At 40.7% G+C, this 14,352-nt stretch overlaps 1 protein-coding gene across 2 annotated transcripts in view; it reads right to left on the reverse strand.

The window, feature by feature from the left end:
* The window catches only part of TMEM131 (transmembrane protein 131), a 117,421-nt gene that overhangs the window by 39,430 nt on the left and 63,639 nt on the right, over positions 1-14,352 (reverse strand). For both annotated transcript variants that reach the window (XM_056861747.1, XM_056861748.1), the window contains 8 exons: positions 13,547-13,627; positions 9,717-9,867; positions 9,571-9,627; positions 7,479-7,540; positions 4,577-4,685; positions 2,257-2,365; positions 1,094-1,247; positions 833-1,003 (listed from right to left, as the gene is read on the reverse strand). In XM_056861747.1, coding sequence (XP_056717725.1) covers positions 833-1,003; positions 1,094-1,247; positions 2,257-2,365; positions 4,577-4,685; positions 7,479-7,540; positions 9,571-9,627; positions 9,717-9,867; positions 13,547-13,627 — 894 coding nt within the window. The remainder of the gene's footprint in view (positions 1-832; positions 1,004-1,093; positions 1,248-2,256; positions 2,366-4,576; positions 4,686-7,478; positions 7,541-9,570; positions 9,628-9,716; positions 9,868-13,546; positions 13,628-14,352) is intronic.

Genomic DNA, 14,352 nt, shown 5'->3' on the forward strand with positions numbered 1-14,352 from the left:
CACTGATAATTTCATCTCAAAAAATGTTCTCCTCCTCCAGGCAATTAAAGTCATCAAGGGCTTGGAGTACTTCCATAGGAAGAAAGGCTGAAGATTTGGGGGCATTGCTTTTTTAGCAAAAAGCTGATAGCTTAGAAGGCTAGGTTCAGATTGCTTTAAGAAAAGGTTTTGAGAAATTCACAGAGGACAGGTCTGCCAAAGTCTTCTATGCATGACAGCTAAATCATGATAGAGGCAGCATTGCTGTGGACATCAGATGCCGCATCAAGACATAAACTTCAAAACCTATAGTTTTCAACATGTCCTGCTTGGGTTGCACAGAGGCTGCTGGCTGCTGCTGGAAAGAAAAGCTGGAATTCACAGATCTAGGAACGCTGGACACATTTTCACTTTTACAGAGATGAGAAACATTGATAAAAGAATCCAAATATGGACCAAAACTTACGTTGGTCTTGCTCTTCCCATGATTCTATATAGACAACCAAACCACATGGACGTAGCTTAGTTGTCTGTATTATGGTACCAAGTAGTAATTATTTTTTCTCTCTTGTCCTTTGTCACCCCCACCACACAAGTGAGCACACACTCACTTCCTTGTTAAGTTTAGTTTCTACCCAAACTCCCCAAACAAAGGAGAAAGAGGATGTTTTTCACCATCCTCAAAAGAATCTGTTGAGCTTAATCAACTTGTTTTTAACCAGGCTCCCCCCACCCCGCAATTTAGACTGGCTTCATCTGGTTCAGCTTAGTGTTCAGCATGCATCATGCAGAAATACATCCTACATATTGTACTTTAAAAACAGAGGAATTCTTAAAGCAGTCTAATACTTACATCTAAAAATCCAGTGTATGCTCGTACAGGTAGATGAAATTTAGAAGCATTGGTAATGAGCAAAATATTGTTATCAATATGAAGAGACGATAAGGAAGCCACAAAATGAAGTGTGAAAATATATCTAGATTCGTTAGGTGGAATTAAAACTGGTTTGCTGAAGTTGTGTACCTAGGTTAGTGAATAAATACAATCAAAGTTAACATTGAATACAATTTACATAACATTTAACAAAATAATCTAATACATTATTGGACTTACTTTAAATATTGGTTCGATCTCTTCGGGTAGTGTTATATCATGAATGAGGACGGCAAAATTAAATGTGTTTGTTAAATAGATTGGCCTTTCTACAGAGTCCGCTGGATTGTCACGGATATGAAATAATGTGGCCGCTTGGTCAAATCCTAAGTACCTATTTCAAAATAAGGAAGGTATAAAAAGAAGTGAAACCACTAACTCTTTCCCCACAAAAGTAGTTAGGCTCTGTGTTAATTTAAACTCTTGTTTACCCACCCGCTTTAACACATTCGTTTGCTTAAAGTTTGCCAATTCTACATCTGTATTCCTGATTTCAGCTGTTAATGAGAGGAAATCCAGTACAGGTAGATTATCCCTTATTCAGACATCCCACATTTGGACTGATCCCAAAACCGGACCCTTCAAGCTGGCATGTAGGCAGATCCGTGCTGCCTGCTTTCCATGTTTCCTCTCACCTAAAAAGTAAAATACAGTGTACACTGCATCGTAGGTGGAGACTGAAAGCCTGCCGTCGTCAGTTCGTTTGTTCTTGCTCTCGTTTAACAGCTGATACAGGTATTCTGGTGAGATAGTTACACCTTTGCTTTCTGATGGTTCAATGTACACAAAAGTATTTAAAATGTTGTTTTAAAATAACATTCAGGCTATGTGTATGAAGTATATATAAAACATGAATGAATTTGAGTCCCACCCCCAAGATATCTCAATATGTATATGCAAAAATTCCAATATACAGAAAGACCCAAAATACAGATCACTTCTGGTCCCAAGCAGTCCAGATAAGGGATATTCATCCTGTACAACCCAAATTCTGTACAACCCATCCTGTACAACCCTATGTACTATACCTTGTTCAAATCAAAAGTTTATCTTTAAAGCTAGAATATAATAATAAAAGGAAAAAAATATAATAGATTTTGCTTATTTATATTTTCTTCTTCAACTTAACTTAACCTGTTCCAGCTTAGCATAGGCTAACGATGAAAATATAAGTAAGCAAAATCTATTATATTTTTACTCCTGTGACAGTGAGGTCTTGTTTGGAAGCCTTTTAATTGCTAATGACAACCATGCTAGTAGCTAGTTATAAATCTGCAGAAATTTATGTGCGAGCTTAGAAACCTAAGACAGCTTTTTTCAAATCCATTCCAATACAATCTTACCCATCTAATACTTCTGCTTGATATGGAATTTCAAGTTTTGAATAACTCTTCTCTTTTGCTTTAACTGTTATTTTTCCTGAAAACTGTAGGGGTCGTTTTGCCTTTGATGCTATATATACGAAAAAGCATAAACAGTATTATTAAGTGCACATAAAATAAACCTGTAGTTTACTCTACCACAGGGGTGGGGAACCTTTTTCCTGCCAAGGGCCATTTGCACATTTATAACATCATTCGGGGGCCATACCAGGTGTAGATCTCCTGGTGGGGGGGAGAGGCTAGGGTTGCCAGGTCTCCAGCCACCACCTGGAGGTTCAGTACAGGAATCCAGCCATAAATGATGCCAAATATATTCTGGCTAAACCTTTACAGTATGTGGTAATGTAACCACCAACACCATATATTGCCAACAAACAAGTGTATTTTTTCTTATTTACAGGATATTTCAACAGGTAAGTTCACAATTAATTCCTTTAACAAGTAAGTATTGAAGCAAAGTTCACTTAAAAATGTCCTTTTAAGGTGTATTTCTTTCTTTGCAGCACAGCAGGCTATTGAAGGAGAAAACGATCGTTTGGGAGAACAAAGCCCAATTCTTCCTCAGTTCTTCCCATTGCAGTAGGAAGGCGTCTATGTGGCAGATTGCCTCAAATGTGGTCTAGGGCATAAGCCTCTCTTCTGATGTTCCTTGCTTGTGAGGGTAAATACTTACTTGTTAAAGGAATTAATTGTGAACTTACCTGTTGAAATATCCTGTAAATAAGAAAAAATACACTTGTTTGTTGGCAATATATGGTGTTGGTGGTTACATTACCACATACTGTAAAGGTTTAGCCAGAATATATTTGGCATCATTTATGGCTGGATTCCTGTACTGAATTTCTCATCTTTTGGTAATTGTACAGAAGTGTCTGATTTTTCCTTCACCACCTGGAGGTTGGCAACCACAGGGGAGGCCACGCAGAGAAAGCCTGGAGGGCGCCCCCACTCTCCCGGTCTTCCCCTCTCCCAGGTGGGAGGGCAGCCAGCGGTGGGCCCAAGCAAATGAGGCACCAGGGGGGCGCAGCCTGCAGTCAATCAGAAAGGGAGGAAGGGAGGAAGGGAGGAAGGGAGGAAGGGAGGAAGGGAGGAAGGGAGGAAGGGAGGAAGGGAGGAAGGAAGGAAGGAAGGAAGGAAGGAAGGAAGGAAGGAAGGAAGGAAGGAAGGAAGGAAGGAAGGAAGGAAAACAGAGAAAGAGGAAAAGGGAGAGAGGGAGAAAGAAATGGAAAGAGGGGGAGAAAGAAAAGGATGGAGGGAGACAGACAAAGAAAGAGACAGAGAGAGAAAGAGAGAAAAGCCTTCCCCCCCACACACACACCCTCCGGCCCCACGAGACTTGGCCCCAGGCTCCATGCCCTCCCCCCCCCCCGAGTCCACAAAAGCCCCCCCGAAGCCCGATCGGCTCCTGAACGCATGCTCTGACGCTGGGAGCTGCGGGCCTCTTCCCCCCCCTTGCTGCTCAACAGCTGACAGGCAGTGAGAGGGGCTTACAGTGTGCCCTGGCGTTCCTGAATGCGGCAGCTATATGGGGCAGGCTTGGGGGAAGTGTCCCTCCCCCTCCTCTCGCCGACCAACAGCCATCAGTCAGCGAGAGGAGGTCCAAAGGGCGCCGCAGCGCCCCTGCAAGCCATGGCCCCAGGAACACCCTCAGGGAGGGCTGCCCTGCACCGCGCCTCCACGGCAGGGCCCCGGAGATCCCAAGGGCCATAAAAATATCCTCGGCCTGAGGTTCCCCATCCCTGCTCTAGCAACACTAATCATTGTTAAACCTTTAGTTGATGAAGACCTAATACAATTCAACAGTGGAAACACTTTGGCAACTTTTATGACAATAGGCTATCCAACTAAAATATTAGCACTTAACCTCAGGCTAGGTCTGTAGTTTGAACACAGGGCTGCCTTAAGAGCGGTTGCTTGTTTAGCCTAAGCAGTTTCAACAATACCTCTTCACTATTCCTTAGGAGAAAATAAGTGTCACCATATTTTCTCTTTATTATTGGACAAACATTGAGCGGCAAGGTTAAACAATAAAATTTAAGATGAACCAAAGAAATCTTTGCTTTACGAAGAAAACATAGATCACTGTAGCTTGCAAACTACTCTCCAAACAACTATTTGCAAAATGAAACCATGTATGTACTTATCACTTGGTATCATTAGAAGTTACAAAAATCCTAGCCATACAAACAGCATGCACACACAAGTATATGGAGAGTATGCAGTTTAAAGAAATGATTTTCTCTTTCCTCTATTTAAATGATTAGGCACCATCAGCACTTACCATCAAAACTAATACTTGCAACTTTGGTATATTTGTTTTCAGAAGCTCGCAGTGTTATTGGCTTGAAATGCACTGTGATAGCTTCATTTTGTGGTGTGGGTCTGACGCTCTAGAAGAGAAGCAGAAATGCCATTTAGCCAAAATGTCAACCAACTACACAGGTGATAATGGTGTGAAAAATACCGATTTTAAAATATGAAGCTCATTATAAAATAATTACAACACTGTGGAAAGAAATTAGAACACCATCACATGTCAGAAATTATGGGTTCATATAAAAATACGGTTCACAGAAATATATCAAACTGTAACAGTTCGGAGCATTCAGTAGCCTGGTTTCAGTTTACTTTCTGAGCTTTAGAATGTTCTTCTAAAAAAGTAGTATCATTTTTGTGAAAATTTCTATTGCAACCGGTTCCAAAATTACATCAACAGAATATCACAGCTATCATAGTTACCTTTACTAATGATAATCAAAAAGGTGACAAGAATCCTGCTACAGGTCTACCTATAGAATTTTACAGAAGTGATGTTTATGTTGCCTCCATGTTCAACCATATGGAGACCTTCTGTGTGAGGGAAGAAAACAAACAACACCCACAACATTTAATTTTTTTCTGCCCCCCAATACCACTCCTTTCCAGCAGAAGGTACACATCGAAAAATCTGAACATACAGGAGGAAAAGCAAAAGACTACTTAAAAGACCACTTTCAAAAGAGATGCTTAAAAGTATGAGCACCAGACTTCTCCTGAACAACTAATTAATATTTGAACAGCAGGGAGATAAATGTTCCTTAAAGATCCACACGGATATTTTCAGCTTGGTTATAGATCTTCTTTTATACATTGTGTATAACGACACAAGTTTTAAGTGCTATAATGGAGGTGTAACTGCTGTGTTTCTATTAATGCAGTATAGATTAATATCAAGGGGTGCTCATCATAAAGTAAAATAAAGCCTTCTGGCACAGAAACATTAGAGTATCAGCAAAATGTAGTTCTACAAGTATCTAGTTTAAATGCCTACTAAGTATAGTACTGGCCGTTTCCTATGACATTAGGACGAAGTTTGAAACTGGCTTCTTCCTCGCATATAGCCTAGGTAGAACAAACTTCAGGGGGATGCGTATCCCTGCACTGACCCCACCATATTTATATGGAAATGAGAGGAAACATTTCAGCCTTCAACTGATGCCACCAGATAGCTCTCCAATCCACTTAAAATTCACGGTGGCAGCAGAAACCAGAGCAGTAATCAAACAGTAGAACTTGCCATCCGATCATACAGACAATACCCTTTAAACAAAAATGAGGGCAACATATCAGAAAACCCACTTTTAAAAACACAGCACAAAAGGAATGGCTCTACAAACCCCCACTCAATAACTTAACACATCCCACTTTTGTTACCAAAGGGTAAAGAAGGAAGCCTTTGAGCAGAATCATCAACATTCTCTCTGCCACAGTAGCATTACAGTGATTTCATGTTCACTCACTGATTGTCATGGCCAGTCATTCCATACTTCTCTACACTATATAAATGCAGAGAAAGAACAGAACAGACAGATGAGTTTGTGAAAGGTTTGTTAAGGCTGAGAGTTTCCTGTAGAGAATGAACAAATATCCACTGGTGACATTTATATGGGGGCCCCCTGCATACTAAAACCTTTTGCATGCCAGAAGAATAATTTTACTGTTATAGATGCCAAATTTTGAGGGATGTGCTTTGGTGCCTTAGAGTATGAGCGCTAGCCAAAAACAGCTCTTCATTCAGCTAATTAAAGTTAAGCAGGATCAGAGGATATTAGCGTAAAATACAAGGAACAGCCCACCACTGCTGCCCGAAGACGTTGGATGATCATCATACCCTCTTTGGGGGAAGAGGCAAAATAAAGTTATGCTACAAGAGATTTAAAATACTATTCATAAATGCAGCAAACATAAGCATATTATTCCACTCCTGCTACAAGATCTAGAGCAACACATGAGAACAGGAATGAGGACAACTAGGAAAACTTTTAAAAATATTTGTAGATTCATATCAGTGACTTGATCGGTTGGGAAGTTTCAAGTGTTTAAGAAGAGATTAATCGCACTGCAAACCTTCTGTGTATACATTTTCAATCATGGCACTGAACGACAGATTTTCATGAACATAATTAATATGCACTCATGTACTTGTAAAAGCACAGTGTGAAGGTAGTTACTAGTTACTTGTATGCTTTCACCTAAAGGACTTAGCTGAAAGCCCAATGGCCATTTTGGAATTTCATGGAATTTACCATGTTGCAGTTTATTACCAGAATTGTTTAATTGTTTAATTACAAGCCCAAAGTAATAACCAAGGATTACTATGAAAATTAGAGCCTGGTTGACAGCAAACAATGTTTCCAAACTGACTTCTAAAAAGTGTTTTTGTTCTTGAATAGGAAGTTGAAAATGAATACAAACAGGGGAGGGGGAATTGGAGAGTTTAAGCTAAACCAGACTACCATCTCTTTTCTTAATTTAAAGTTTATTACAAGTTTATAATACAAGTTACAGGCAAGTAAAATATTAAACCCCTATCCTAGCCTACTCCCCACCCACCTGAGCCAAAACGGCAAGGAGAAAGACCACAGTCTCTTGCTGTCATTCTAGTCACAGAGGTTTGTTATTCCATCACAGTGTCCAATGCTGACAAGTTTCCCCTTGAAACCAAGCAAGATTATATCAAAAGAGGCCACCAAGTCTGGAGAAGATGAACTGCATCCTCCAACGAGCTTAAACCATATAGTGAGTGGTGAGGGAGATCAGATTTCAAGAGCTCAGTCTTTGACAACTAATGCATTTATATTATTTCAGATGCATAAAAAAATGAAAATATGATGAGGTTGTGAAATTGAAGAGACAATACTTACTGTTATTGGTACATCCTTTGTTCCTGAATTTAGCAAGTGTAGATTTAAAATTTTGGGCAGATCTGTTAAAATCCAATAAAAAGGGACTAAGGCATAAATTGCACAAAAGGAAACCTGTTTAAGTTGCTGTCAGATATTTTATTCCTGTCATCGAGTGTTTAGCTACTTCTGGCCCAGTTAGGAAAGGAAAGTCATTAACTTGTATACAGATCAAAGAATCCCTCTATTCTTGTTCTTGCCTGGAGGGGCTACACAGAGGTTACAGATCTGCTTTTATCATCACTTAAACCTGCCTAAAATTACAGTTTTGATCCCAAACTCCACAACTGCTCCAATATGCACAGGGAGCTCCAGCATTACTAGGCTCAACACTTGGTTCTATCTGGGTAAACTGGGTATGTATGTCCTCCCTTGCGTTAAGGAACCCCTGTTCAAAGTGAAAGCTATTAATACAGGTCTCCCATACAAAGGTGTCATACACTGCCAGTGCAAAAATGGAATCACATTTTAAACTAAATTCACATAGGTTCTTGTAGGTTATCCGGGCTGTGTGACCGTGGTCTTGGTATTTTCTTTCCTGACGTTTCGCCAGCAGCTGTGGCAGGCATCTTCAGAGGAGTAACACTGAAGGACAGTGTCTCTCAGTGTCAAGTGTGTAGGAAGAGTAATATATAGTCAGAAAGGGGTTGGGTTTGAGCTGAATCATTGTCCTGCAAAAAGTATCAAAGGTAATGTGCTAATCATTGTCCTGTAAGTATCAAGATAATGAGGGTGTGGTATATTAATATGGAACCATTGTATCCTGAAGTGATCTGTTAATGTGTGAAATCCAAGACTAATCTGCATGGCTATTGTGGACTGTAGTCTTTGTAGTCTGGAGGTTTTCAGGACAGGAAGCCAAGCCTTATTCATTCTTAAACTCTCTTCTTTTCTGTTAAAGTTGTGCTGATGTTTATGAATTTCAATGGCTTCTCTGTGTAATCTGACAAAATAGTTGGTAGAATTGTCCAGTCTTTCAGGGTCTTGGAATAAGACCCTGTGTCCTGTTTGTGTCAGTCCATGTTCAGTCACTGCTGATTTCTCAGGCTGGCCAAATCTGCAGTATCTTTCATGTTCTTTTATCCTTGTTTGTATGCTGCGTTTTGTGGTCCCGATGTAAACTTGTCCACAACTGCAGGGTATACGATATACTCCTGCAGAGGTGAGGGGGTCTCTTTTGTCTTTTGCTGATTGTAGCATCTGTTGTATTTTCTTGGTGGGTTTAAACACTGTTTGCAGGTTATGTTTTTTCAAAAGTTTCTCCATCCTATCAGTGAAAAAACATAACCTGCAAACAGTGTTTAAACCCACCAAGAAAATACAACAGATGCTATGATCAGCAAAAGACAAAAGAGACACTGTTCTTCAGTGTTACTCCTCTGAAGATGCCTGCCACAGCTGCTGGCGAAACATCAGGAAAGAAAATACCAAGACCACGGTCACACAGCCCGGATAACCTACAAGAACCAATGAACTCTGACCATGAAAGCCTTCGACAATATCTTAAATTCACATAAATAACCATTTATAGAATATAGCTAGTTCTTAAACACTGGTTTAATTCCTGGCCAACAGGTTACGGGATTCTTCAGATATAAGCCTTTAAGAGATATTCCCCCCACCCTTGTGCATAGTAATGTAATACTACTGAGAAAAATGTACTTCAAAAGCTTTGAGGCTTGAGTTCATTAATTATTTATACTGGAAATTAAGTAAAGAATCATGGGAATGGCCCATCCATAGTGATCCTAGAATCAAGGCAGTCAGACACAACTATAGTCTGAGTTTATGTTTACTACAAGCCCTGTTATGTTTTCAATATTCATTCATTTCTTTTTACTTTAAATTGTACCCCACCCAAGATACAAACTCCAGGGATAATCTGGTAAATACAGATTTATGCACTGTACAGCCTTCTCTCTCCACCCCCAGTTCTTTCTATGCAAGGTCTAAAATACAAAGGAAAAAGAGCTGGGGTCTCTTATGCAGTTTTTGTGAAGTAAACTAGTTCACCTCAATCTGAAGATACTGGTATATTCAATGTATGACTCACCATGTGTTCTCAATGTACCAAAATCTAGCATTTCAGTTGATGAATAAATTCCTGGGGCTTTAAAAGACAAGAACAGAATGAGTATTTGCCCTCTACTGCAGTACAGGAAAAAAAACTGAGCAGATGAACAATTATACTGTACAAACCTGTTGTAACTTCTACCTCTACTGGAAGAATAATAAACTCTGTGCTGTCCGAGGCATTTGTTTTTATTCGAATGAAAGCTGTGTAATTATCTGCTTCTCTTGAAGAAAAACTGGCTCTCATAACACCTTTAGTTTCATATGGAGGAATTTCCTATTAAAACAGACAAAGATACAAAATTATAGTACCTGTACAAGTCTAATAAACCCATCTATTATGCAATGGAAGTATTCAGTAGTTTTCTTCTTTTAGTTCACTGCTTTAAAAAGTTGAGATTTAAGCAAGTTTCTCAACCAATTTGCACAATGTACACATACACAGCTAGTTCACAATCAAACTTGTGGATTATTGAGACACAAATACCAGTAGAGAAGTTTTCCATGGCAAGCTGAACTAGTTTTGTTGCCAATATACTTATTCAAATACACCAAAGTTTTGTCTCCTATATTTCGATAATGGCAACCACATAAAAATCTTACAGCACTTTCATGTTTCCCCCCAGCGTTTTTCATAAAGGCACGTAAATTAGCGTATATGCACATGCACACACACAAACACCATATGGGTTTGTTTGCAGAGTGAAGCTACAACCCCCCCATAGCCATTCACGATCCCACTTTCCAGACATAGCCATATGGTTTTTCTCTCTATGCATTTAATCTTTCTGAAAATCCTGCACAGAATAAGACAATTAAGAAAGCAAAGTTTCCATCATTTGAGGAGGGGAGAAAGAATAAAAGGACCACACATCATATGCATAAAATGACTTGCATTATGCCTCAATCAGGAATGCTTTTAGCAACAAGCCACTGAAAGGGTGAGTTTTGCCCTCCCCCTCAGTGTCCCACCCTGCAGCCTTCTACTTTCTCCCAGCAAACGGCTGTCATCTACTTCTATAATAAGGCAGTAATGGAAAGCATTTGGAGACACTTGGAGTAAAAGCTATTCTCCTTTCTCCCATATAAAGAGCTGAATCACCCCTATCATAGCCAGTTCATCAATTCCATATCGCTGAATGTCAAGCAGGACAAAAAAAGAGAAGAGGAAATGGGATTTTTTTATATATGCCAGAGGATGATTCTGGTACATTGCCAGAACAAGAGACAATACTGATCGTACTGGTGGGCTGGATACAAGGACCAAAGGCCAGGGCTTAACTTCACTTGTGAGTACTTCTTGCAGTTCACAAAAACAGATCCCACAGAAATGAGGTTTGAGTTCTAACACACAGCCTTGACTCATATCGATCACAGGACATAGGTTAGCGGGTGAGAAAGGGAAGGAGACCGATTTCTGTTCTGCGTTAATCCTAGTCAACTGACTCTACGATTTAACATTCAAGCACAAGCCACTACATAAAGGTGAGCTATGGCTCACGAAAGCTCATACCCTACCAGAAAATATTTTTGTTAGTCTTTAAGGTGCTACTGGACTCTTGCCCTTTTCTACTAATAAAGGGGAGATGAAATGCCATTATCCCAAAGGTGGAGTGAAAATAGGCTACCTGACTGAAGGATGTATATTTATGTAAAATGTTTTTATCCCGCCTTCCCACCAAATTAGGGCCCTCAAGGCAGCAAACTGGGGCAGCCCAATCCTAATGGGGGTGAACGAACCAGCTTGGGAGCCAGTTTGAATCCAGTGCCGGCATTAGAGCCATTTGCACCAGCTAAACTGGCACTAACACCAGCGAAGACCACTTATGTCGGCTCTGGGGAGCAGCGTGGCAGCACGAGCCACGGGTGACAGCGCATCCTCGACAGCAGTGGGGTTTTTTGATGCAAGGGCTCGCACCAGCATCAAACTGGGAGTCCCCAGGGGCGGAGCTGGCTTTAGTCACCTCTTAAGCCCTTGTGGCCTGGGAACACCCCCTTCAACCGGCACTGAGTTACAATTACAAAAAGGTAGGCGTAGCCCCATGAAACCCTATGGAGGAGTTTCACAGGTTTTTGTTAAAATTATCTTTTTGCCTTCCTTTTTCTGGCCGAGAAGCCATTCACGAGGCGGCGAGGCTTTGCCTTTCCTGGACACTTCTTAACCACCCCCCTCTTAGGATTGCACTGTTAAAAGAACATTAAAATCAACTTCAAAAGCAATGTGTGTATAAAACATGTAAAACTAACAGGAAGAAGGTTGTTCATTAAGGGAACACCAAAACAAAACATCTTCACCTGCTAGAAAAAGGCAGTGATAATGTGGAACATTCAACCTGGGGAATGAACTCCATCCTTTGGTGCCATGACCAAAAAGGCCCTTTCATGGGCTGCCACCTGTCTAGCCTGAGATGATGGAGGCACCCCAAAGAAGGCCCCTGAAAATGACCGTAATTTGTCAGATAGGTGCATATGGCAAGAGCCCCGTGGCGCAGAGTGGTAAAGCTGCAGTACTGCAGTCCAAACTCTGCTCACGACCTGAGTTCGATCCCGATTGAAGTCGGTTTCAGGTAGCCGGCTCAAGGTTCACTCAGCCTTCCATCCTTCCGAGGTCGGTAAAATGAGTACCCAGCTTGCTGGGGGTAAAGGGAAGATGACTGGGGAAGGCACTGGCAAACCACCCCGTAAACAAAGTCTGCCTAGAAAACGTCGGGATGTGACGTTACCCCATGGGTCAGGAATGACCCGGTGCTTGCACAGGGGACCTTTACCTTTTACCTTTAGGTGCATATGGAAGCAGGCAGTCCTTTAAGGTATGTAGGTCTTAAGATGCTCAGGGCTTAAAGGTCAACACCAGCACTTTGAACTGGGTCCAGAAACAAATAGGAAGCCAGTGTAGATGGGCCAAGACAGAAGTGATAGGGTCCCTATGACCTACTACAGTCAGCAGTCCTAGCTGCAGCATTCTGTTCCTGGGCACTCTTTCCAAAGTCAGCCCCAAAATGCAGTAATCTAATCTAGATTCACCATGGCATGCCCCCACAGTGTCAAGAACTGTTTTTTTTTTTACCCAGGAGAGACTGCAGGTGCCCCACCTAGCCACTACTGCCACCTACTTATCTAACATGAGATCCAGAACCACCCCCAAACTACAAACCTGCTCTCTGAGCTGGGCGCACCCCCATTCAGAAATGAAAACACTTCAATTCCTTTGAAGTCAGTCCTTTCACTCACCAGTAGCACCTTTGTCTTGCAGGAAATAAGCTTCAATTTATTAGCCCTCATCCATCCCAAAAATGCCTCCATGCCCCAGTTCAAACCTTCAACAGCCTGCCTGCAATCCACTAGAATAGAGCAGAGTATTACTTGCATATTGCTGACAGCCCACCAATATGCAGTTGACCTCATCTAGGTTTCATATACATGTTTAAGCAGCATGGTGGAGTCTTGCAGGATCCCCCAGGCCAGAGGGAGAGCAACAGTCCTCCCATCCAGCACCACCTTCTGAAACCTACCGAAACCACCCCAAAATGGCACCTCCCAGTCCCAACCAAAACATGCAGTCTAGAAGGATACCATGATCACTGATTTCAAAAGCTGCTGAGAAGTCATTATATACCCAGAGTACTTTTCCATTTACACTAGTAGAGAATAACAAATGCAAGAGAGAAGGCAGCTACCTGCATTTAACTTTCACTTGTAAAAAAGACTGCTTGGTTGTCACAGCGTATTTGGCTTTCAATTTAGGAGCCATATGTCATTTTCTTTGTTGCAGAAATAAGAAAAAAAGCTAATCGTTTCTCTAGTATTGATGCATTTCATCAGTGGCAGCTTGTGGTATGAGCTCACACTTCAAACAGCTTTGGGGAGTATTCTGTGGAACTCCTCATTGTGTGTATAACACTGTTAGGTAAATTTAAAGCCTTGCATCATATTGACTAGTGTTTTATACCACTTACCCATAGTTTTCTTGTACCACCTTGTTGGCCTGTTGGAAGCTCTAGGTGGAGATCACCTCCGCTTGAATACATTTCCACCACCTACAAGAAGAGCCAAACATTAAACTACGTTTTCGAAGTAATGCAGAAACACCCCCCATTATCCATGTAAAGCTTCCATTTGACAAGTAGGCCTTTCTCACATGTATAACCAAATGCAGCTTTTCAAATAACGCAAATGTTTTAGCTTCTACTTTGAATTTTGAATAGTATCTTTTTAAAGTTTAGCTTATAGTAACAACAAAAAAATAAAATTCAACAACAGTAGATTAAATATACTAGTACAGTTGAGATGTTTTTCAATACTTGGTTTATTATCCATTAGTGCTTTTTACAGAGATCATACTATTTGTTGAGTTCACTTAGCAGAACTTAATAAATGAAAATCATGATCGTTTCATGGGTACTTCATGATGCCCCCTTCTGCACATATTCTAGAAAAGGCGGCCATCTATTTTTAAAAGTTTGTAGAGTAAAATGAGTTATTTGCTACTGTTGTGAAAATATCTAATATTAAAAGGTTCCACACCTTCTCACACCACTGCCCCATGGAAGGTATCTCAATTTTTTCCCAGTATGAGGCAATCAGAAATTTTGTTGCCAGAAGCAGTATCGAAATCAGTTCTTTTTAGGGTCGAGACTTTCTGTATATCAAATTTTTCTAATAAGACAATTAAGGCATCATAAGGGACTTGTGTGCTTAATTCTATCTCTTTCAAGATCTTGTCCCCAAATAAAGTAACTTTTGGGCATGCCCACCAGCAGTG

Source organism: Euleptes europaea, chromosome 16 (genome assembly GCF_029931775.1).
Source record: "Euleptes europaea isolate rEulEur1 chromosome 16, rEulEur1.hap1, whole genome shotgun sequence".
NCBI lineage: Eukaryota > Metazoa > Chordata > Lepidosauria > Squamata > Sphaerodactylidae > Euleptes > Euleptes europaea.